This window comes from Pterocles gutturalis, unplaced genomic scaffold, assembly GCF_000699245.1.
Source record: "Pterocles gutturalis isolate BGI_N339 unplaced genomic scaffold, ASM69924v1 scaffold45815, whole genome shotgun sequence".
Classification (NCBI taxonomy): Eukaryota; Metazoa; Chordata; class Aves; order Pterocliformes; family Pteroclidae; genus Pterocles; species Pterocles gutturalis.
The window spans coordinates 2,984-26,956 of NW_010142480.1; the positions used below are offsets into that span (position 1 = coordinate 2,984).

The 23,973-nt window shown below is 38.9% G+C and overlaps 1 protein-coding gene across 1 annotated transcript; it reads right to left on the reverse strand.

The window, feature by feature from the left end:
• Positions 1–1,656: 1,656 nt before the first annotated feature.
• On the reverse strand, positions 1,657–22,527 carry LOC104469737 (PHD finger protein 20-like). The gene is made up of 9 exons (XM_010084364.1): positions 22,500–22,527; positions 21,187–21,285; positions 19,532–19,693; positions 17,093–17,262; positions 11,610–11,709; positions 8,208–8,403; positions 4,911–5,310; positions 3,386–3,569; positions 1,657–1,957 (listed from the first exon to the last, which is right to left on the reverse strand). The coding sequence occupies exons 1-9, from the start codon at positions 22,525–22,527 to the stop codon at positions 1,815–1,817; spliced, it is 1,482 nt and encodes a 493-aa protein (XP_010082666.1). The 3' UTR covers positions 1,657–1,814.
• Positions 22,528–23,973: the final 1,446 nt, after the last annotated feature.

The window sequence follows — 23,973 nt, forward strand, 5'->3', positions numbered from 1 at the left end:
GACAGGAACGAGATGAGGTATAAGCATCACTCTCGCCTTCAGAGAGCAAAGTGATTCTTAAATATCATGTAAGCTTTATTCCAATTGTGTAACAGGAAAATAAGTTCTCTGCTGTACATATGTTGTGTTCACTATGCACCAACTAGTACTATGAAACTGTGAGGCAAATTATTCCCTGAAATGAGTCTTGGCACAAAAGCCTTAGTTACTACCTAGAGTAGTCTAATTATTTTGTTTTCTGAAGGACATAAATACTCACTGCGTAGATACTGTTACCTCCTACAATAATACTGGATATTTCAAGTTTACATTATTTGCAGTATACAAACAGATGCATATCCAAAATTAATAATTTGTACAGTTATGGGCCTTTCAATGACAACTGTGCTTAAATTTTACCCTTTAGTGGTACCATCACACACAATAAAATGAAGGTAACAAATCCAGCTTTTTGAGAACACCCTCTCACTGCAAAAACAGCTTACCATTCTCCACAGTGAACTTAACTTAGCAACATTTGGGAAGGGAAACTAACGTCACAGCCATTGTTCATGGAGCTATGATCTGCAGCTGAATAATTTTTAACGTCTGAAATACTTACAATACACCAACGTTTCAGAAGGTACTGTATAACGTGACTTGAACATCAGCAGCATTTTCACCTTGTTCTCACAAAGAGAAAAATTAAACCAGAAAATTAAACCTTAAAGTATAAAAAGGGGCTTTGTGAACATTCACCATTTAAGATAATAACCCACTCACTGTCTGCTAGGACAGTACCCCATGCATAGATCTTAAGGCTTTATTTACACAAATATAAAATAAACTGATTCCCAAAACCACACATTCATAAAGTAAGTCTTTACAATGAACATGTTCAGAGTATTGAAAAAAGTCTACATTTCAAAATATAACCGGAATGGCAATTATTAACAAACGGGTAGAAAACTACGTAACGTCCATGACAGACCCAGTGGGAGTCTGGAACTCCAAGCGCATCCCCAGTCTTTTCCCGGCAGTATTTCATACCGCCACAGCAAGGGTGCCCCAGCCAGCACTGCTTCAGGAGGCACACTGTGGCCATTTTTAAGAGCTCAAGAATGCACACGACCACGACATTAATGGGCTTCCCCAGTACCAAGCCATGTGGTAGTGACAGAATAAATACGGAAAACAATCATTTATTCTGAAAATAAGTGCAATCTACCTGTGACCTTCTGCTACATTATTTAACATAATAGAAGTGGGGTTTAGGCCACTGTTACTTGGAAACCTCCACGTAACAGTTTATAGTTAAGAGCTGGACATTCATACTTAATAAATCTGAAAATTGTTATAATATTTCCTAATGATTAAATACTGTGTGCTATTATGCATAAACCAGGAGGAATAAAACATGACACAAGTCACTTTAACTATGCAAAGTTATTTACAACCTCTGATAACTAAACATTTTTGGCTCTTAGAACTCTGTTCTTCAGTGGCACAATTTTTAGTCAATTTAACTATGAAAAAATTTACCGTTTCAATGAGCAACTTGTAAGGAGCAAAAATTTAGGTATAATTCATCAACCATCACCCTGCCTCTGAAGACAAGAGTATGACCTCTTCCATATCATTTTAATTGTCTAACAAACCAAAAATTATGATGAGACAAAATAACCTTTTTGCTGTTCTTTGAACAGCACTTCTTCACAAATCCCTGAAGTCAATCTGCATCACATGCAACCAGCATGCTAATTTCATTTAAATTTACAGTTCACATCAGATGCTCCAACTTCACACTCAATAACAGTCTCCAACATCTTCTAGTCTCATGTTGAGCAGCAAAGTGCAATCTGTTGCACTTTGCCTAAGTCCGTTATAAGCTGCTTTATACAATGTTTGAGTTGTGGGAGTCGAGCTAGTGGTTCTGGTGGTTCCAGCTCTCCTGTATAATCCAGCCAGCTCTCCAAAACTGCAAAGAAAAAAAACCCAAAAAACTGTCACTATTTCAGTTCTCAGCAAATAGAACACCTTAAGCCACAAAACAGGAATTCTTTAAATCTTTTCTGAATCTTGAGAGAGCGGAGGGCGATATTTTTAACAAACGGTATTTGAGAAATCAGAAAACCAGGCTCCTCACACCAATCTTTGCAGAAAGAAAAGGAGATGTTCCTAGGAGAAAGCAGGGAAGGGAAACTCAGAAACTCTATTATGAAATTTGGTGCTAAACTTCCTCTGATCTGTATCAATTCCAAAGCAAGGACACTGTGGTACAGGAAGTTTATACCACCAGAATACATGATGCTGTACAAAGAAAATTAATTCCTGCTCTACAGCTTCTGAGAAGGGAACAAGAACCAACCAAAGACAACTCAGACAAGATGAGAAAGGTGGTCACATTGAACCACGACAAGTTCAGGGGATCGGACAGCATTGTGGAAGGAGACTGAAACCTTGAAGACAGAACTCATCTGCCAAGAGAAGCAGCAGTGGCCATTGCCACTAACTAGACTACAGGCTTGTTTAACCTCAGGCAACAGCCGCTGAAGAGCCAGTGGGCATTACCCAACTATTGACACATCCAGCCTTGAAATAAGAAAATTCCTGATCAGAATGATCAGAGTAGCAATGCTCTGTGCAGCTCTCCAGCTCAGCAGCACATACAAAAACCCTGACTTCATTTATGAAACAGGCGTTACAATTACAGGCCTGACTGATCTCCATTACCTGAAATATTTAGTCGTTCAACACTTCAGTACCTCAGTGAACTACAAAGAGAGGACTCTTACTTTGGCAAAGGTTAGGTGCCTGATACCCTTGCAAGAAAAGCTGCTGCTGTAACCACTATACCACCAAAGTTCAGACTCAAAGATGTTAAAAAAAAACCAAAACCAACCATCCTGGATTGTGCAATGCAACACATAAAGGGTTCAGAAGTTTTCCATTACTGGGAAAACAAATTTCAAGAGACATCTAAGTAAATAATTTGGAAGAGACAGGAAAAGATAAGGGCCCTGTGCACCAAAGAGGTCAGCAAGAATATGCTGCAACAGCCAGCAGGCCCCTGAAGAACAGGGAAGTTCAGACAGACAGAAGCACTATGGGAAATGACAAAAAACTGAAAGCAAAAAGACATAGAAGATATTCCACTATATCACCTGACCAAAGTATTTAGAGGTAATCTAACTGTAACTTCTTCTGTAAAATTCTGCTCAGTTTTAATTTGTTCTTTGTTTTATAATCCACACACCCATTATCAGCAGCACGTCTATTTTCTATTAGTAAATGAAGTAAATCTGACAAAGCAACGCTCGTGTCTTTGTAGGTCTGCAAAAGTAGAATTCAAGTTAACATGTTCTGAACATACAGTTAACTTTTGAAATAGAAAAAAGCTACCTACCATCTAGCTCCTTCTCAATGAAATCCATTCTGTGTATGACTTCATCTTGCAGAGACTCCACATGAGCTAAAAGATTGAGCTGCCACTGCAGCTGCGAGTTCACAACTCCTTCTTTGTCTTTTTCCAGCAATTTCCTTTCAATGGCTTCTTCTGGAGAGACTTTCTTAGAGACACACTCTCTTACCTAGCAGAAATACATACATTAATATTTATAACAGTGAAAGAGAATTGGCAAGCCAGACTGTTGGAGTTCTTACAGTCACCCAGGCTAACTGCTCAGCTCATCTTAGGCTAGGAGAGCCTAGAGACACACAGAGACCATACACAAATATTAAAGCAGTTTGGGCAAGAGGATCTAGATACAGACATGTTTTTACAGGTTTTTGCTAAGACCTATCCTTTGCACTTTGCAAGCATCTGATTTTCAAAAGATAACATATATATGCATAGCTGGATCCTTGCGCTGGAAAATATTGCACTTCTGTGCATCCCAGGGAACATCAAAGCCGTTTTTAACATGACAGTAATCAACTAAAGAGCAAATGATTTCGCACTGAGAAGCATTTTTTCCTGAAGGAATCTGATCTCAATTCTACTAAAACTTCCATCAAAACATCTAGGAAAAGAAAAAACATTACCGCCACTTATAAAACTTGAGTACACTGTCAGCAGTGTTGATTCTACTCCCCTAATTTTTTCATCATTCTGCTGAAATACAACAAGATTTAGAAAAAGGCTCCTAAAAGATTGAAGATCTGAAATACATATGTTTCTGGAAAACATAAAGCAATCTCAATTGATTTGACAGAGAAGTTAAAAAGAACATAAATTACAGCTTACATATGCATGGAATAGAAGCCAAACAACCTTTTAAACTAAAGCCAGGCCAGTAGTTCCCAGAGGCTTTTGAACATTTGTCAGGCTGTACTTCATATGATTTGGCGCCAACTAATCTAAGCAAAATTTTTGCACTACACTGGACTTGGGTGCAGAAAAGCCTCAGATGGATCTGATAGAGCTGAAAACAAGAACCGGGAGTTGAAAAGATAAAACTAGAGTGCTCCAGTAGGAAGAAGATACAAGACCATTCAGTGGGGATCATTCTTAAAAAATCACTTCAGGCTACTTCTTTAACACCATGAAATATTGCCCTGAAGAACCTGGAATCAACTTAGTTAATGTAACTATTAAAAGAAGCGTGGGAACAAGATGGAAATAACTACAAGCTGGGACAGTGGATGTGGTAGTATCTGCCAGTAGATCATAATGCGTGTTCAACAGACTGCGCAGATGATCTAAGGTCCGGAAGTCCTCTTCAACCTAGAGGGTTTTGGTTTTTTTTAATTACTATTTGACATGCAGGAGATGATCATGTCTATAATATTAATTTGTATCAGCAATTTAAATTTTACAGTATAGGAATAAACTAAATCCAAAGAAACAAATACTGTTAAAAAGGGCTGAGTTTTGCACTTTGCCAGGCAACACATCCTCCATGCAGAGAGGGTTATTTTAATACAAACACCTTAGAGTAATTGTGTTTGGGTTCATTCTCCATCTTGCATATTTCTTGGTCCAGATTCCAGCCCAATCTCTCTGACAGGGCATCATCCCCATTTTCCCTTATTCTATTTACTCCATCATCCATGGCTGAACCTCTTGTCTCCACAACCAGTCTCTGCTCTATCGCAGGGTAGTAGGCCCGAGGCTTCTGGTAACAGTGTTCACTCGTAATGTACGACTCCTCCACAGAAGGAATGGTTGAGGGTTTCTCAACTGTCCCATTCCAAGTTCTATAACTTGCCGTCTCCTCTTTGCAACAGTTTTCCTCAATATGAATGATGTGTTTTGTATGAATTTTTTCATCCACTGTAATGTGCTTCCATGGATGGCACCAAAGCTTTAGGTCAGGATGTTCTTTATTTCTGTTCAAACATAAGAAAAGTAAAACATCCACCAAATTTAAACTTCAAAGTGACTGAGCAAACTATCCTATTATGCAAAGAAATCAAGTAAGAATATCTGAACTACTACATGCTTTAGTCATCATAATAAGTAAAAAATACCCAAATATTCTGAAATAATATAATTTCACTGACCTCAATGGTGTATCTTCCTACAATGTTCTGTTAGGTTCACTATTTTAATTTTTAGAACATGGCATATAAATCAAGTGTTAGCATTAAGAAAATAAATTGAAGAATTTGTTTCAAATAGATACAGACAACTTTTCATCACTGTTGTCCTTGAAGAAGCACTTTGCTTCAATATTTGGAATTTATTAACAGCATAAACTCACTTTCAGTGGGATATTTTTAGTAGCATTTTGATATTTTTGGTAGTATTTTAAGCAGGTAAGTCAAGAACACTGAAGCTGAACTAAGATTTTAACAATTTTAAACTCCAGTAAAACAAAAAGACCCCCTCAAACTACTCAGTATGAAACTTTAGCCTGCAGTTCCCCAAATTAAACTTTAAAAAAATCAATTCACTGATCTTTTATATCCCTCTAGTAACAACAACTTGGGGTGGTGGAGGTGTAGAACTTCTTTATTATTTTCTTTAAAACTTTAACGTTCCTTTAAATCCCAAGATGCTGAGCAAACTCTACTGCCTGGTACACCAACATGCCATAGCCCCCCCACTTGCTTCCTATAAAAATTCTTATTTTAATTGTTTTCAAATTGACTAGTACATTATTTATTCCAGCAGCAGGGACAACTAGAGGTATCAGATTCTTACACAGATTTAATGAACAAACAAAAAATGTAGAGTGTTGTAACTGATACTGCTCTTTCACGTCTGTCAGGCATTAAAACAGCAGTAAAAAGGACAGCAAAGCAGAAACAATCTGCTTGTCTTCAAAGGGTAGGCAGCTTATCTGCTACAGGCTGCAAGAATGCAGCAGAAGCAAATCCTGACCCTAAAGCACCTGTGCTCAGCTGCAGAGAAAGGAGGGGTCTGCCCCAAAACTCTACTCTGTGCTCCCTTGCAAACAAAGGCAGACACAGTGACTCCATTAAGCTGACCCAGCTTTTCTAGCTGTTAGCCACAATACTCAACAACACACGACCATTCCACTTCCAAAGCAACTGCTTTCTACTCCACTCTACAGCAGCTACGGTTTCTTCAGTGTCTGTCAGAGGAAACTACAGTTGGTACAACTGCCAAGGACTTGCTCAGAGCGCTTTATACAAGCGCCTCTTCCTCCAGGGACTGCATGTCCATGAGATCCTTGGTCAGCAAGCCTGAAGGCACGCCCAGAAAAGTGAAAGCCAAGTGCTCCTTTACCAAAGCTTTCTCTGCCAGCTTCGCTGATATTCTACACCCAAAGGTGCTACTTTGCTCAGCAAAGAGCAAGGGATAACTTTAGAGAAGACAGAAAATTGAAAGATGATGCACCAGCTATGTAAGGATGAAAATTCAAACGCTTAATACTTGAGCATCATTTTAACTTCAGCCTTCTGAAGGCTGGCTCTTCCTCCCATTGCAAAAAAGCTGTCAGTGTCACCTCTGACCCTCTGCCACCTCCTTGAGATACTGAACAACACTCTAATCATGTCAGGCAGCTGTAAAATCATCTCCTCTCCCCTAGATGGTAGATCTGCATCAACAATATAATAATTCTTTTAATTCAGCAATTTAAAAAAATCCTTTCTTATTTATGTAATGATAAAGAAAACAAGGGCTAGAGCTTTTAACAAGATAGTCCTAACAGGACCACTCCTCATCTTTAATTAAAACCAGGTCATCACACCAGCTTCGGGATGGGAGCGGAAAGGAACAAAGTCTGTAACAAGCACAACATACTTGCCCAGTGCTCCATACCTTAGTGCTATGCAAATCTCAACTTAGTCTACAATTGGAAAGCCACAATCTGAAGTCTAGCTATTTAAGAAAAGGCCTAAGGAGTGGTCTTACAATATTTATGTTCCACTGTCTCCAAAGAAGAAAGAGATTACTTACAGATCTGACTACAGGATATCATAATAGCAAAGCAAAAGCTTACGTTAAAATTGCTGCTCTTCTTCCTTTAAGCGTTATTCCACTATTTAAGCATGTCAGATACTGCCAGTGGCCCTACTGCATCTCCACAGATTAAATTAAGGGGAAAAGTTCTAAAAAACACTGGAAACACTCTAAACTTTGCTTTCCAAATAGCTGCTGCTGTGTAATTTATCAACTAAAAACTTATAATTATGGAATTCAATCAATTTAAAACTGCTGGATTTGAGTCAGAAAAAGATTTTTTTCAGTCATCAGAACACCAGGATGACTTTAAACAGGAAAGGATGCAGAAAATTTGATTTCTGCAGTGATTACAGACCATGTTGTTTTTTCATATATGTCTGCAATAATGTTTGCATAGAAATGAATTGCTATAGGTTGCTGAAGGTGTAACTGCTCTCTCACTACAACAGAGCAATACATTATACTGAAAGGATTTGATTTCTGCTGGAAAAGCTGTGATTCAGTATTACTGGAATGGAGAAGACAAGTGTTATAAGAATGCTGCAATAGGTTATATGCCTGTCCTCTTCTTGCTACTGAGATCTGTTTAGGTACTTTAGGAGAAGCTCTTGTTACTAGTTTTCTCCCTCTTTCCTTCATACTTTCCCAACCCTTCTATACACATAGTCAATTTACACTCAACACACTTGAATAGTTTTTAATTTTCCAAGATCACATTAGCACATCAAACTATGATTTTACATATGCACAAAGAAGCATAACAATGAGTCTGAATTTCTGGTTATTTTTCTACTATTGGAAATCTAATTCATGTTGAGAACATGCCAACTGATACTTAAATACTGCTTACTGTAATATGCTCATCTTCAGCTGCAGTCCATGCAGTACTTCTATCACTCTCTGAACATCACCAAGAAGCTGGTGAGTGGCTACTATCTTCTTGGCATTCTGGTGGGAATAATTTTCTTCCAAAAATGCTAAGCCATGCATGTGACCATTACTTAACCACTCCTTCTCATACCAGTACTTTAAGCTGGACCTCTGACCTAAAGCAACAGTAATGAGTGTGTTAAAAAGAAGCATTAATTATGGCATGTTAACATTACTGGTAGTAATTCTGATTATCTCAGTCTTGCAACAGCTTATTTTTCTGATCAACAATATGAATAAAGATCCTTTAATAGCAGACAAAACCCTGAAGACATGAAGAACTTGAAGTGGGAAGCAAGATGGTAACCTCAGTCAAAAACCTCTGCCCAACCGTAAAAGCATTCAGACCCAACGCCAAAGGACATCCACAACAGGTAATTGCAGCTGATGCACAGAGAAAAGTGTATTTTTAGCAGGGTATCACACTGTCTAGTAGCCATGGTTATAACTAAAGCTACAGTTTGAATACAGCTCTCTGCAGGCAGAAAAATGCAGCAAAAGGCAGTGAACTTCCCTTCTCCAGTGGTCTTGTTTTTAAGTATCATACATGTATTAGTACAGTCAGTGAAAAGTAAATTTTAAAGGAATCACTGATGAGGTTCTTGCCTAAATCAGGCTATTAATATGCTAATTCTAGTGTAAGAGGCTGGAATATCAACAACAGCTGAAATGAAATGGTGTTAAATGTGATAAATACATCAGTAACTTAAGAAGCCCAGCAAAATGGTATTTAGTAGAAAGAGTGGAACTTGAGATGCTTGCTAAATTGCAAAAACACACAAAAAAATGCAAGCCAGAAACCCAACAAAAGCCCACACCCCCCCTGTAAAATGTATTGTTACAAGATGTTCTCAGAAGACAGTTCAGTGCTCTGAGAAACACGACATTGTTCACTGGCCTATATACAGCCCAGTCAGCGAACAGGCTCAGAATGCTATTCACAAAAAAAGTCTCCAATATAAGCAGGTTAATATTGACTGGAAGTTTCAGCAGTTAAGGGGAAGCTTAAAAAAAAAAAATTACAAGGCAGCAGAGTAAGAGCAAGGGATGGCAGTACATGCACATGAGGCAGTGTCACTGCCCATGCAATTAACTTTGGCACAACAAAGCAGAACAACTCTGGAAGCTGTACCGAGAAATGAGCAGAACTTGGTCACATGTATGTATATGGATGGCAGCTAGAGAATAGCAGTTTCTATGGCATGCCCTGTATGAACACCCGTGGGACACTTCAACACTTAAACTCAGTAACAACGCTCTGTCTCAGTAACGGAGTCAAAGCAAGCCAGTGCACTTTTAAGCACACTCAGCCGCTAGGCTGTGTAGGACAATACTCACTGTTTTGAGGCAAGAACTCCAAAAAAACAAAGAAAAAAAAAGGAAAAAAAAAGCAACACAGGGAAGAATGAATCATCAAGGCTATAACATCTCAAATTTTCAGGCACAGATCTTCTAGGTATGGGCAGAATGCCTTTGGAGACACGTGTTTATTTTTGTATTAGAGAAGCTACCATTTGTGACAGAAAATGAAGTTCAGTCCATACGAATAAAATCGTGAATTTTAGAACTCCATAGTCATCCTAACAGCACTGAGATTATCCAGCTGATGCCCATCCACATCACTGTTTACTTAGTGGTGTACTTGACAAAAAGTGCTCTCTTTCTAGATGTACAAGCTGAAGAGAAGACACAAGACAATATCCAACCATGGATGCTCTCTATGGCTTGAATGAATCTGTCACATCATAAGCATCTTGATAACATCCTGATAATGTTTAAGCAAGGGTAAATGTTAACAAATGTCTTAAAAATGCCACTTGACTCAAAAAACCTGTCTAAAAATGACAGTTGGTACAGTTTTTAGGCCTAATTACACTAAACTTGCTTTTAATTCCAGTCATATGAATGGCGCTGTCAGAAGTCCCAGCACTAAACCGGGGAAAACTCCTAAATAAGAGTCTGTCGAATGGCCATACCCAGTTTTAAAAGCAACTTCTTTGTAGATGCATAAAGCCTGTTCAGCTCTTTTCAAGCCAACAGCAGACTCACTGAAATTGAGAAGCCACTTCTGCAGTCAAAAAGTTGGATATGTTTTCCTTTTTCAGGACAGAGGTAAAAATTAAGCCCAAATAAAAGTTCCAGGATCTTCACAGCAATAGTTAATAAAAGTGATTAAACTAATGAAGCAAAGTGTTAGTTGTACTATGTTTTGACCAAAAAGCATTCTGATAAAGTTTCTTACTAAATGCAAATAGTTCAAGTGTGATGGCACAACTTCAGTTTGCATGTGCACTTTAGTTTAACTAACTCAAATTGACACAAAGCAAAGCAAAATATCTCGCAAATAGAGGGTTAAAATCCTGGATGCAAGATACTGTAAAAAAGCCTTAAATAAATGTTAAACTGTTTTACTACTTAGGTAACTGAATGTAAGCAGTGTGTCCTCCTGCTAGGAGTACAAACATCAGTATACAAACTACACAGATCAATGCGTTAAGCTACTGAAGACTTGGTAGTTTTAAATAGCCAAAAAGCAGCGATTGCAATCCAAATATGTACATAAACCAAAAAGGTCTCGTGATTAGGCAGAGATTACATTTTCTCATAATTTATGAACGTGGACTCAAGTCCAAACCCCATGTGCTTCCACATTCAGTGGGGCTTTACAGTTCATGGAGTGGGAAGTCAGAAAAGATACACACAGTTAAGTGTAATTTTACCTGCTGCATAAGATGGACTCAGGCATTTTAAAATACACAGTTAGGAGTAGAGAACATATTGCTTCAACTCTGACTGCATTACCCAAGATAATTCATTTTTGTATTTGTATAAGATGGATTGCAGGTGCCTTTCCATAACACGCACGAGCACATCAGGGCTGTTGAGAACCGTGAGACTCTTGCTGAGTTATTTTAAAGAATACGTAAGCCTGGTCTTGGAGGAAAGCTGCAGTCACATCCCGTAAGATGTGCCTGTGGGGAGTCTTTGCTTAAGTTTCCTGAGTGCTTCTAAATTCATTTTCCATAGACAGCCAGCACAATCCTTACAACTGGCAAATATGAGAGATGGTCATCACAGTTAAAACATTCATACATTCATTTCCATTCCTGTCCAGCTGTAATTCCACAATATTGACTCATGTACATTCACATAAATAAAACCTTCTGTATCTATAACTGAATTCAATTATCCATAATGACAGACACAGCTAGGGGAGCAAAAAAAAAAAAGATGTTTCAATCTCTGCAATATATATATATATATAAACACTAATAAATTTACTACATATATAAGAAGGCTCTGTAACCTTAAATTTCTGTACCTGGAGGATCTTGACAAATATAGCAGGTATATTTCTCAGGTACATTATCTTCCAGTAAACCCATACAGACTCCATGCTGCCAGCACAGACACTCTTCACACTGTTTAAAGTCAAGAAGTGCACATCAACAGAAATGAAGCCTACAGGAGCTCAATAAGATTACCTCAATTAAGAGACATCATCTACATATTTTAAGACAAAAAAGTGTATTAATACCCACCCCCTCTTCCAGCTACAAGCAAAAACATCAAAGAGTCAGACTACAATCAGATTTGAACCCTTCCCACACATTTTTCACATGGATTTCTGGAGAATGACAACAATTACAAAGTGGAAGCAGAGATCCTGAAAGGTGCAAAAATGTTCCTTTTGGAGATCAAGATCTTTCACAAGATGCACACACACATAATCAGGACAGAAAACGGTATGCAATCAGTCTTTCCTTAGAATACATCAAGTTTTCTGAACTAAAGGGTTTACCTCTCCAACAGTAAACCACACTCAGTTATAAAATCCAAGGGATATTTACATCACAAAGGACTAGTCAATGTTATGCTTTACTAATACTTGTATCTCTAACATTTTATCTATTTGAAAGATAGCTCTACCAATATAAAACTCAAGTGCAGGTGCAATTGTACCAACTTTAAAAACTTCTGACATCCTTCCAAGTGTGAGCAATCATGTTGACAAAGACCAAAGATAATTTGGCCCTGCTTTTTTAGTGCACTTATGCTATTTCAAATGCAATCACTGTACTTACAGCCATACAGCTTTAGAGCAGGAAAACTGTATCCACCTGCCTCTCGCCCCCCCTTAAACAAGCAGGCAACACTTCAACTGTAGCCTAAAGACCACTGAAACATGGGACAAAACCTCACTTAAGAATTTTAAGTCAATTCTGATTTGAAGCTGGTGTCAGTTCAGAATTACTATTTTCACAAGCGGTGAGACAATAGATAACCTTTACTTCTCAGAGCACAAGCCAAAAGTTTAATGCAGAGATCTTACCAATACTGGCAAAGGTTTTCAAAATGATCTAAACCAAACACAAACAGCAACTGCAAGCAATCTTAGATGCTGTTCTTCACCAACCTACAAAGATGCCAACTTGATAAACATCTCACTGGTGTTGAATACCACTTGATACCACTTCTGTTAATACTTTTATCTGCTGCCTTTCCTCAAGCTAGGAGAGACAGAAAGAGAGCACCCGTTTTTGAATACATCCTTGTATTAAATTAGTGGTATAGGTGTGGAGGAAATAGAAGCACTGGGAAGGAAGAATATAAAAGGTTAGAGAGAAACAGATTTCTGAAAGATGGGACAAAATGTTTTGCCTTACAAAATGGGTAAGCTGTCCTTACAGCAATAAGGAGATGTTTTAAAAAAAGGCAGAGAGCCCATCCTCCTTCACAAAGATGATTAGTAGGAGCCAGAAAAAGGTGTCCTAAAAGGAAGAAAACAGATCAAGAAAAATAGACTGCGTGCTAAAAACAAGAAGGGAACTCCTGGACCTAGTTACATCATGCCATATGTCACAGAGCTACACTCAGTGAGTTTTCCAAGGAAGTTTGCCCAGAACTGTATGGGCATCCCAACTTTTTTTATTTTACCCAACTGATATTTAAGTATCCACCCCGTCAGTGCACAGGTCCTTCCTTTCATCTGCACGTTCTACCTCACGGCTTGGCTAACCAGGCTACTGCTCTGGACACATGCTACACAGAAGCTACCCCCTGCACAGGAGGGAGATTCAAACAAACCAAATAAGAGATTTTGAAAAGGAAAACCATGTAGAGTTGTGGAATAATATTTTAATCGAAGTTAAATTGCAAAAGAAGTAACCAAACCCAATGGACACATATTTAAAGCAGCTTTTCACCCACCAGAATAAAAATACCCCAAGTCCATTTACATCCGTCACCTCCTAGGACACCAAATTCAGCCTCAGCATTTTCTACATCACACACAAATTCACCAGTGTTTAGGTGTAAAAAACAAAAGGAAGGTACAAGGACCTTTTGTCTGCACTTTTTTGGGCCCAAGCCCTACCCCACAAAGGGAGTCCTGTTCCTTCAGAACGAACACGTGGCAATGCTAAGCTATTGCTTTAGTCAGGCTCCATAAATGAAATCTAGTAACCTCCTTGCAAAGTTATAGAGACTGGAATGAAGCAGCATTAACCAATGATATATTATTTTTTTATACTTTTTTCCAGTTTTAACTGCTACCAGTTGAGGCAGGTTCTTACTTTAAATGCAAAACCACATTTCTGTAGCCCAGTGTAATGAATGGTGATCTTTATGCACAAATTGCTCGAGACAATTTAAGGCAAGTTCAAGATAAAGGAAGAGGTTTTTTGCAAAATCTCTAACCTGAATTTTTTTGGGGTTTTATTATTAAAGACCTAAATGTAACAAACTCTCAGTTTAACTTTGCAAGAGTTTCACTAAACCTTAATAGTCCCCCAAATTTTCAGGAAAAAAGGGTGCTGCCTGTATTTAAAATTAACTTTTTTTTTTCCTCATTATTTCTAAATTGGGCACATTCATCGAAATGCAAAGAGTAAATGACTCACCATTCTCCCATTCTCCCTCTTGTAAGAGAGCACTATACCCGCCATCCTGGGAGGAAGGACCCTCCAGTCACCTGCGTGGAGAAACTGCCCTGGCTCCTAATCTTGATATGAAGTCATGGTAGCTTGGCACACAGGCACATGCGCAAGCAATGACCCCAAACGTCAGCGTATTTCAGCCAGATCTTGTCAAGAGTAATAAGCAGGGGCAGAATAAACACCTCAATGGAGACAAGTGCAAAGAATGACAATATTGTTCTAGAAACCCATACGCTGAAGAAAATTACGTATCTCCAGGAAGTGAGGGCAAGTCTAAATGCAAGTTCTTTAGGGCAGACACTTTCAATTCGAGGTTCCAAATATCAAATTAAGTCTGAGTAGGAAATAGGAAATAAATATTTCCTTCTTACAAAGTTATGACAACTACACAGGGCTCTCACTTTAAGTGTCAATCTCGGCACTACACCTCTGAAAAGATGAAAACAGGATCCCCTCTGTGTAACTGCAGAGTTGTATAACATAGCATCTTTGCTTTGTGTTAATCCTGTGTACTTAAAGAGCTAACTCAGGCATTTCTACAAGAGAACATATCAACAACAGAAGACCAGACTGTTCAAAACATTTTCCTAAAAACTACAGGTTGACAAAAGGCATGGGGAGCACAGCATTTGGTAACTTAAGCAAACCATCTGCCTAACCTCCTCCACCCCGCAACCCTTGTTACCAGCTCCTTGCTCCCCAATTCCTATTGCTTCAGTCCCTGTAACGTATGCAGGTGCTCAACATACTGTCGATCTACTTCCAGAGAGAATAACCTTCCCTCCTAGGCAATTCTTTTACAACACAGCTAAAGCGTTTAAAACTGTGCAATACACTCAAAAAGACCCCAAACTAGTTCAACCTAGAAAATGGATCTCAGAAGCAGCCTACAAAACCCGACATGAAAGCTATCCACAGACTGCGTCCTGAGCTAGCTGACAGTTCTCTGCATTCTGCAATCATAGACTAGTGTTGAGCCCACATTTGCCAGAAAACTATACTCCAGATTGTATCTTTGTGTTTTTCATTGAGCGATCTCCTCAGAAGGCAGCCAGCTCCCTTTATTCACAACTGGCAGGCTCCTTTCCCTCCTGGACGCTCAGATACTATTTAATTAATTTTGACCACTACCCATCACTGCACCCTTTCCTACTAATGCAAAAGGTGTTTCTTGTCCTGCGTTATCAGGATCCAACACTAATACAAAGGTGTCCGTCAAAACGAACTCAGCACAAAGAGAAAAAGTGTCACACCCTCCAGAGCAAACCTCCACAAAATAGTATGGAAGGCCAAAGAAAACTACCCAGTGAAGTTAGCTGTTAAAATTTGACTGTGGAGGACAAAAATCAAACTTTGCTGCACTAGCTAGCCCTATTAAAATGTTTAAAATTAGGCTGCTGGTGTTCAGAGCAAAAAAGGTGTTTTTACTGTCATGCTGCAGAAGCCAGTAATTCTTCGTGCTACAACTGAAACAGTACACCCCCTGCTCTCCTTAACGGAATGGAGGCATTCAAGCAATAAAGTGCCCCAGAAAATCATCATCAGCTGTAAGGTAGGTATAGATCCGCTTCTGTCTTTCCTCCTAGTTCCAAACAGCTAAAAAGAAACACAGTTCACAGTTACATGCCAGCAACTATCCCAGTAAGGGGTCCCATGAATTGGGATGCAAACCTCACAAAAATTAGTAACAGAATGCCTGGGAAAGTGAATTCAAAAGCTACAGATGGGATCAAGTTTCATGTGCTAGAAAAATATTTATGAAAACAGTGTCAGGCCATATCCTTTCACAAATAAAGCAACCTTCTCAAAAGACTGTAACAATTATATCAAAATTTGCAGTGAGCACAGCTGCAGAGCTCTACTATTGTCACTTTCAACTGAGGTCCCACAACAAGCAAAGAGTTATCTAGATAGGAAGGGTGGGAGCCCCCAAAACAGAACAAAAACCACTCCTTTCTTCAGAAGGGCAACTATGAAAAGCTCATGATCTACCTTCAAGAGCATCACACATGTAAGCCCCTGAATATGCTTCTTCAAAGACTTCAGGGGAATTACCAAAGGGGACCATGCAGCTCACGTAAGAAGTTGTGCAAAATGAACTAGAACAAAAAATACTGAAGAAGTTTTTTATTTGATACATCTGACTTCAGTATTTGAAATTACCAGGAACTGAGTGGAATGGCTCAGAGCAGCGATGTGGGGAATCATAGAATGGTTTGGGTTGGAAAGGACCTTAAAGATCATCAAGTTCCAACCCGCCTGCCATGGTTTCCTGATAATTTACAAACGTCTCAAAAAGTAAAACTAAACAGCCAGGGCAGTTCCTGAATGCAGCTCTGCTTCAAAACAAGAGACTCAAGTCATCATTTTGGTTTTTTGTTCATCCTGTCTGGAGGATTGTACGTTTAAGTCATCTAGAGGATTGTATGTTTAAGTCAAGGTTCTTGCCAGGGCAGAGACATGGAAGGATATCACCATCTCATGGCAATGTTCTGAACACGCTCAGAATTAGAGGGGAAACAAAAATGCCAGATAAAAAGCCACTGATTTTAAACAGGTATGCAAATCTACAAGCAACAAGCTAACCATTAATGGTTTGTAGAGAATCATCCCACTTCCTCCACTTTCCTTCAATTAAAAAAAAACAAACGGAATATTTTCACAAACTTTATCAAAAAGCAAAGTTTTCCATCCATCATATCAGCTGCTCACCCTGACACATTATCTTAAAGAATTCTGTGATTTCAGAAGACAACAATAGTTTATTTCATGTACAGAACATACCCATGCGTATTTCTACAACATCTTTTCCACTGACACCTGCCACTGTATTCACCAAAATGTGCATTCACCCTCCACTTCATACCTGAATCATGAAGTCATTTTCTTCTTTTACTTCACAAACACACCGAACAATCTCAAAATCACTTTCTTCAACTTCTTCATCAGGGTTCGTGGTTACATCAACATCCTGACTGCAGTCATCGTCACTCCAAAGCAAGCTATCCATAGATGACTCACTTAAGGTGTCATCCTCTGTACAAAAAGTAGTTAGATAAAATCCCGAGTAATTACAAAAAGGTCAAATAACTCATTATTTCACCCTAAGTGTGCAGACACACATTTCTAAAAGCATGAGTTCACCGTGTAATTTAAGGAATATCATTATGTTACTACATTATATACTAACCTTCAATAAACAGTTTATTGAACGTTACTACATAATGAAGTTTTATATTGTCATTAATAACTCCTTCAAAAGATTCCAACTTAACAGCTTCTGTCATTAAAATTATACTCTCAACATACAGTGCCTCAAACCAAAGTCACAAAGTCTCTTTAGACAAGTATAACAAAACCAGATTTATAAATTCAAATGGGACTCATATTAGATGCTGCAATTTGTACAGAATTGTGAGGTTACTTTAAGTGCAGAGCTCCCAAGAAGAGAGAAGAGGGTTCTGTCTTACGAACCATTCCACTTCACAAAGCAATGTCTCCATTACAGAAACATTCAGAGTCCAACAGAGAATTTAATCCTGCTTCAGAAATCATTACTTTCATTTAGACTGCTGTTGAGGACGCATTTATGAACTCAGGGGCAGGGTGCTGACCAAGGGATTCCTTAGGAATGCTCCCATGCTACTTAGAGCATTAGTGCATCTCTGCAGATTGATTAGAACTGCCCAGAAAATCGTTATTAAACAACACTCTAAATCGAGATTCTTACCTCAATAACATCAATGCCATGTCTACACCTTCCTTGGGGATGGAATGGGAGGGTCAGAGGGAGAAGGATTTTAATTATTTGGGAAATACTCTAATGAGCTGGAGGAGAGTGGAAGATAGAAAATTTAGTCACTCTTAACCAGATTGTTGTCTCTCACCTACATTGGTTAGAACTATTTTGATCAGTTAGCCCTTACAACAAGACAGTAGAACTGGTATAAACTAGACCTTTTTGAGGAACATTGGTTTGCAAACTTAAGGGGCTGAGAACTCAATGCATTAGTTAATTTCCATTGTTAAAAGTTTTATTTCACCTCTGAGATACAACACTTTCCTGAAGCAAGTCTGGAAGCAACAGGCTAAGCCACTGCACTTTCCTTCTACACAAGAGTTTTACTACTGCTTACACCAGATCTTATTTGTATAGGCACTGCTTTTGTTGTTAGTACAAGTTCTGCAGATGCAAAAAGCAGCAAAGCAATTGTGAACAGGATGAAATAAAACCTTTCCCAGTATTTTTGACCTCTTTCAGTGTTTATGAACTGATCAAAGGACATCTGAGCAACTGATGGCCAAGTTACTAAACTGCAAGTACATTCTAGGGCCAATATGCTCCAAAAAACACAACTGACCAGCCTTGCAGAACGAGTTTTAAGACATTATCCCCAACTGCACTACAGTAGTTCTTAATGTTTCCTCTTTTCCCTATATAAGGGAATTAACTGAAGTTAATACTTACATTTTGGCTAATACCAAACAATAAAACAGTTGTGTCAAAAAAAAAAAAAAAAAAAAAAAATCAAGTGGTCACCAACAGTCTATCTGTACAACAAGGAATTTAAGATTCCTGTACATAATCCAGCTGTCATACATTTCTCGTTTACTTCAAATTTGTGAGCTTGAAGAATAACAAAAGAACAAAATGTCAGTCTTCCTTTTTTATTGTATGGGCTTGTGAAAGGAAATAGCAAGATACACCAAGATATTAAAAATTGTGAAAGCTGGAACACAGCAGACACATTTTTATGAGTTTTGTTTATGAAGTACTATGAAGGCACTAATAAATAGTTAGTCAAGAGCTTCTCATCATTATGAGGCTCAGAAAGTCATTATAACCATATATCATACTATATACAACTACGCCTAACCACAGACAGTGGTCTCTTCAAACACAGCACACATGCTATATAAAATTTGCAGAGCATCCATTTTTAACTCTGAATGAGTTATTCTTTTGAGGAAACCTAAGGAAACATGAGAAATTTAATTACTGAAGTCTGAACATTACTATTGTAGAGTTTAATAACATGCTGCAGAAGGTGTAAAATGAGTTTGAATTCTGAAAAAAGGGCAGCGGTCTTAAAGCTTCTGTGAAGGTAAAGTCAAAGCAAAAAGCAGTAACATCAAGCAAATTAACTGGGTTCGCCTTCTGCAGGCAGGGGAAAGGAACACATGCAGTCCTGCATAAGAATAGTCAAGTCTACATTACGAGTACCAGCTTTTGTGTGTATTAGTGCAGCTCACACATTCACCTATAATTCAAGAACCAGCAAGCCATAGAAGAGAGTCATCTTACCATTTGTTTTTGATTTTCCTCTGTGCTGTCCAGAATCAGAGCACTGTAGCAACGTGCTTGGGTGGGCAGATGATTTATTTGAAGAAATACATTTTGTGACAACTGATTTTTCAGGAGAGAGCTCCTGTGAAATGTCTGTGTTTTCTTCACTGCCGGAGTATTCTGTCAAATTGTAAGTAGTGTTATTATTAGAAATCTGTGGTCAAGAAAAGCTGACAGAAGAAAAAATGGCACCATGCATGCCCATGGCAGGCATGTGTAAATTCACTGAGAGTTTCCACCTCAACATGCCAGGACTTGAGGACCTCACTACTCGCAAGCTTTCTAGAGGCAAGAAAGTTATTGTCTGAACCAGAAAAATCTAATGCAGTTCAGCCAGCACTGGTGATGGAAAAGAGAAAGGACAAAAAGACTGGTTAGTTAAACCTAACTGTTCTTCAGGGTTAATATGTCTACAAACACTTTTGCATTACAGGTACTTCTACACAAGCCCTGTTAGCTGGAGCCCTCTCTCTCGCATCCCACTGTTAGTCACATGGGCTACACACATTCCCTCATCTCACACAGCGGACAGAGAGCATCTCTTCTGTTCCTTGCGGATGCATGGAACAGGATGCGTGGGTGGAAAAGCCCTGATGAGGAACATGGGGAGAAAACACCTAGAGCAGTTCCTGTGGGAAGTACCCACTCATCACATCCTGGACTGTACCCAAACCAAGGCTGCCTGCAGCTATAAGCCATACCCTCCAAACAGTCGCCTGGAGAAAACCTTCAGAGTTCCTGACTGAAGAACCACAAGGGCAACATCACAAACTCCTCCATAAGGAGCTCTAGTTTAACAAATTATGCATGCCAGAGTGGAATGTGCTGCATTAACAATCCTAGACATCCATGAATGGCAGAGAAAGTGACCACACTTGACCTGCCAACATTTAACTAGAGAAACCTTTCTAGATCACTTGTGGTTTTCAGAAGTCAAGAACCCCATCTCCAGTAACACCTGGGCCTACATATGAAGTTCAAAGTATAAAGTGACCCAAGGAAAGCATTCCCAAGCCTCTGTAGATGAAATCAACAGACTAGACATGTCCGTACTACAAGCAGCATGTTACAAAACACAGGAGAAAGACACAGCATGAGTACAGACTTTAAATCGAGCTTTTACTTCATCTCACCAGGAGAGGAGAGATTTATCCTTTAGGAAAAAAAATTTAGGCTGCAACAGGTTTAACAGTGCTCATTTTTACAGCCTCTGAAATCCCATACTAAGTAGAAATGTAAGAAATGAGACAGTTAACAGCAGAAAAAGAGAACCCATCAACACTTCCAAACTCCATCATTCATATACAAGCCCCAAAACTAACTCATGTAATTGAGAACATACGGTACATGGTGTACTTGGGTAACAAATCAAGGGGATCTGCACCCTCTTTAACTGGGTAAAACTTGCATAGAAGTACACTTGCTAATGAAAAGACAGACTTAAAGATTGACATATTCATTTTGGAGTTAGATACAAGCACTATTGTTAAGTTATAACTAACACATCAATGAAGAAAGCAGTCTTCTCTGCAATGCTTGCTCTTAAGAGTGTGGTAACAGCCAAAACAAAATATTGAAGCCATTTTCCTCTACAGAAGAAAAAAGAGCTTTACCAGGCTTAGTTCTCTTTTTCTTTTTTTTCTTTTTCTTTGACTTGGACCTTCCGTAGTCTTTGGATTTTCTTTCTTTGTTCTTCTCATGTTCTTTAACAGCTGAAATTAGACAACATTCCAATTTAATTTTTTAAGATATATATAAACCTATTCTATTTATCAATTTTCTTAAAGACCTCCACAGTTTTTCTGGACAACCAGGGACAGTTCACCGCCAAAAAAGAAAAAGAAAAAAAACATATTTGTAAGAATTCCCAGCTCTCATAATTGGAATGGTCTGGTTTAAGTTTTAATTTGATTGTCCCACCACAAAATTACGATAGCATGTTGGGGAAATCAACTGTACACCAATGCCCACTTACTACTCACCTGCTTCCGAGATTATTAAAAGAGTAAACACTGGGGGATTTGTTATATCTGTTTTCTAAATTTTTATGGCTGAACATTTCAATAGCACTGACAGAATTCTGACAAGAACAAAACAGCAACCCCCCCCAAACTCTAGTGGAGTTCCTCAGTCAAATACTTAGTTTTCATTGAAAATGGAGTAACAGCTAGTTCAGTTGGCTTTAACGGCTGTTCTCTCACCATCTGCTCTCCATTCTATTTTTATAAGAATTAAAAACACCATTATTTTCGAATGATTGGGTGATATCTTTCAATCAAGTCCATCCTCAAATCATGCCTCCAGAGCACTTGCCATGAAGTATAACCCCACTGCAATGTTATGTGCTTTCCACACGCCAGCATTTGTTTACAACTCCTGTTTTCAGATTTGCGTTTCTGCAGCAGAATTTCTAGACACTCACACAGTTCCTCAGGTAAATTATCCCAACTGAGCCAAGACTATAGGTGCAACCATAAAATCTCCCATGGAAGGATGCCTTGCATCTGAACAGGGCTCTGCTCTCAGTGTGTTCAGCTGACTCAGCCATTCACCCTTCCATTTAGAACCTATGTCCATTCTGACTGTTGATATCAGAATAAAGACCTAAAGACACTCTGTACTGTAAGAAACCTTCTCCTGCACCAAACATTTAAGAACCCTAGCTGGTTTGTAACCACCCGCGAAGCAAACCAGCAATACCCGTGTATTATGTTAACCCCTTTCCTACATGCTAACAGTAACTCCCCAATTCGCAGTCTAAGGCTACAGACGTCTGGCACAAACAGCTCGCTCTGAGAACCTGCAAAACTCAGTCACATTTTACCAGCTGTGATGAGCATGCAGGAGACATGCTGATCAGCTCTTCCTCAAGAGTCTTCAGCTCTGTATCTCCCCATCTTCTTAGCCCTTGAACATCTCCTGCTACCTTGCTGCTTCTGTTCCTCTTTCGGCATGTCATCAGCGACAGCTGCTGAAGCTGTGCCTTGCCAGCAGCCGCACTAACTGCCGACATGGATTGCAGCCTGCCATGCCAACAGCCCATCATGACCGGCAGCACGAAAGAAACTTCATCCCCTCTTCATTACCATTTGTTGAAAGGGGTTAAAAAAAAAAAAAGAAAAAAGAAAAAAGAGGTTCATATTTAAGTCCCAGCACAGAGCTTTCAAGTTCCTTGCTACTTTCCTTTGTCCTCATCTCCTAGTCCTCCAGAGGTCAGGATCCTCCTCTGAGTACTATTTCCTTCTCCCTGCTCATACACAGGGATGTAAGTTCTGTCATTTTATTCTTCCATAAGGTCACAGAGAGAATAATGGAGGTCAACATAGGTGGGAAGATTCTGCATCTTTTCATTTGAAAATTGAAATTTGCATGGTCACATCGTCTGATTTAAGACATCCAAGAGCACAGAGTATGCTACTTCAGTCCCTATCAACATATCCATGATAAATATGGAACAAAGTGACAATTCTGGCCACACTTTTTCCCCTTTGAGCTTGCCAGTCCAGAATTGTCACTTTGTTCCACACTTTTTCCCCTTTGAGCTTGCCAGTATGCCTTTTAAAAATCCAGAAAAATGCAAGTATTTGCAAATTTCTGTGTATAGCTATCTTAATAACAGCACACAGTTAATGCAGAATTTTTTTTCCTAAAAAAGATGTCTGCAAAGAATGAGTATTATAAAAGGGACCTTCTAAAAACCCTGTACCAAAGAATCTTTTTATCTCCAGCTGGTTCTTGTAAGCACTCTGAAGCATAATGAATTCTAACTCAAAAAAAGACCAGATGAGGTGGCTACCTAGATTAGGAGCATCCTCATAGATTCACCTTACCAAAGAGAAAGGTAAAGTGCCTTATATAATCCTAAAAATTCATCACACAACCACCACAATTTTAAAAAGGATTTTTTGGGAAAACCATAGAAAGCCCTAAGCCCTCTCATCTCCTTCAACAGCAGAGACACCAACAAGGACCAGGATGGGTACTCAGTCATGTCCTCCAGCACCACTGTGAAAGTTTATTCTAATCTCTACATGCCACACTCTCAAATAACAAACGTCTCACTGAGTCAGCCCAATGAAGAGACACTAATGGATCTCATTCAGACTGCCCTACAAGGGAAGGCAGCAAAGGATGTCCAAGAACAGAGGTGGCAAGTACTGACTGACTGCTGTCACCAACAGAACAACACAGTCACAGGCAAGTAAGGTGAACTTCTCAAGACTATCTCCAGAAAAAAAAAAATCACCTATTACAGACAGAATAGCCTACACACAGATTTTTTGTTTTCCTCATCACTGTGACTCAAAGCCTCACAACATATCTGAAGGGAAGTGGTGATGTAAATCTGGAAGCATGCTGGAAATTATGTATAGATTATTTATATATATACAAAATATATT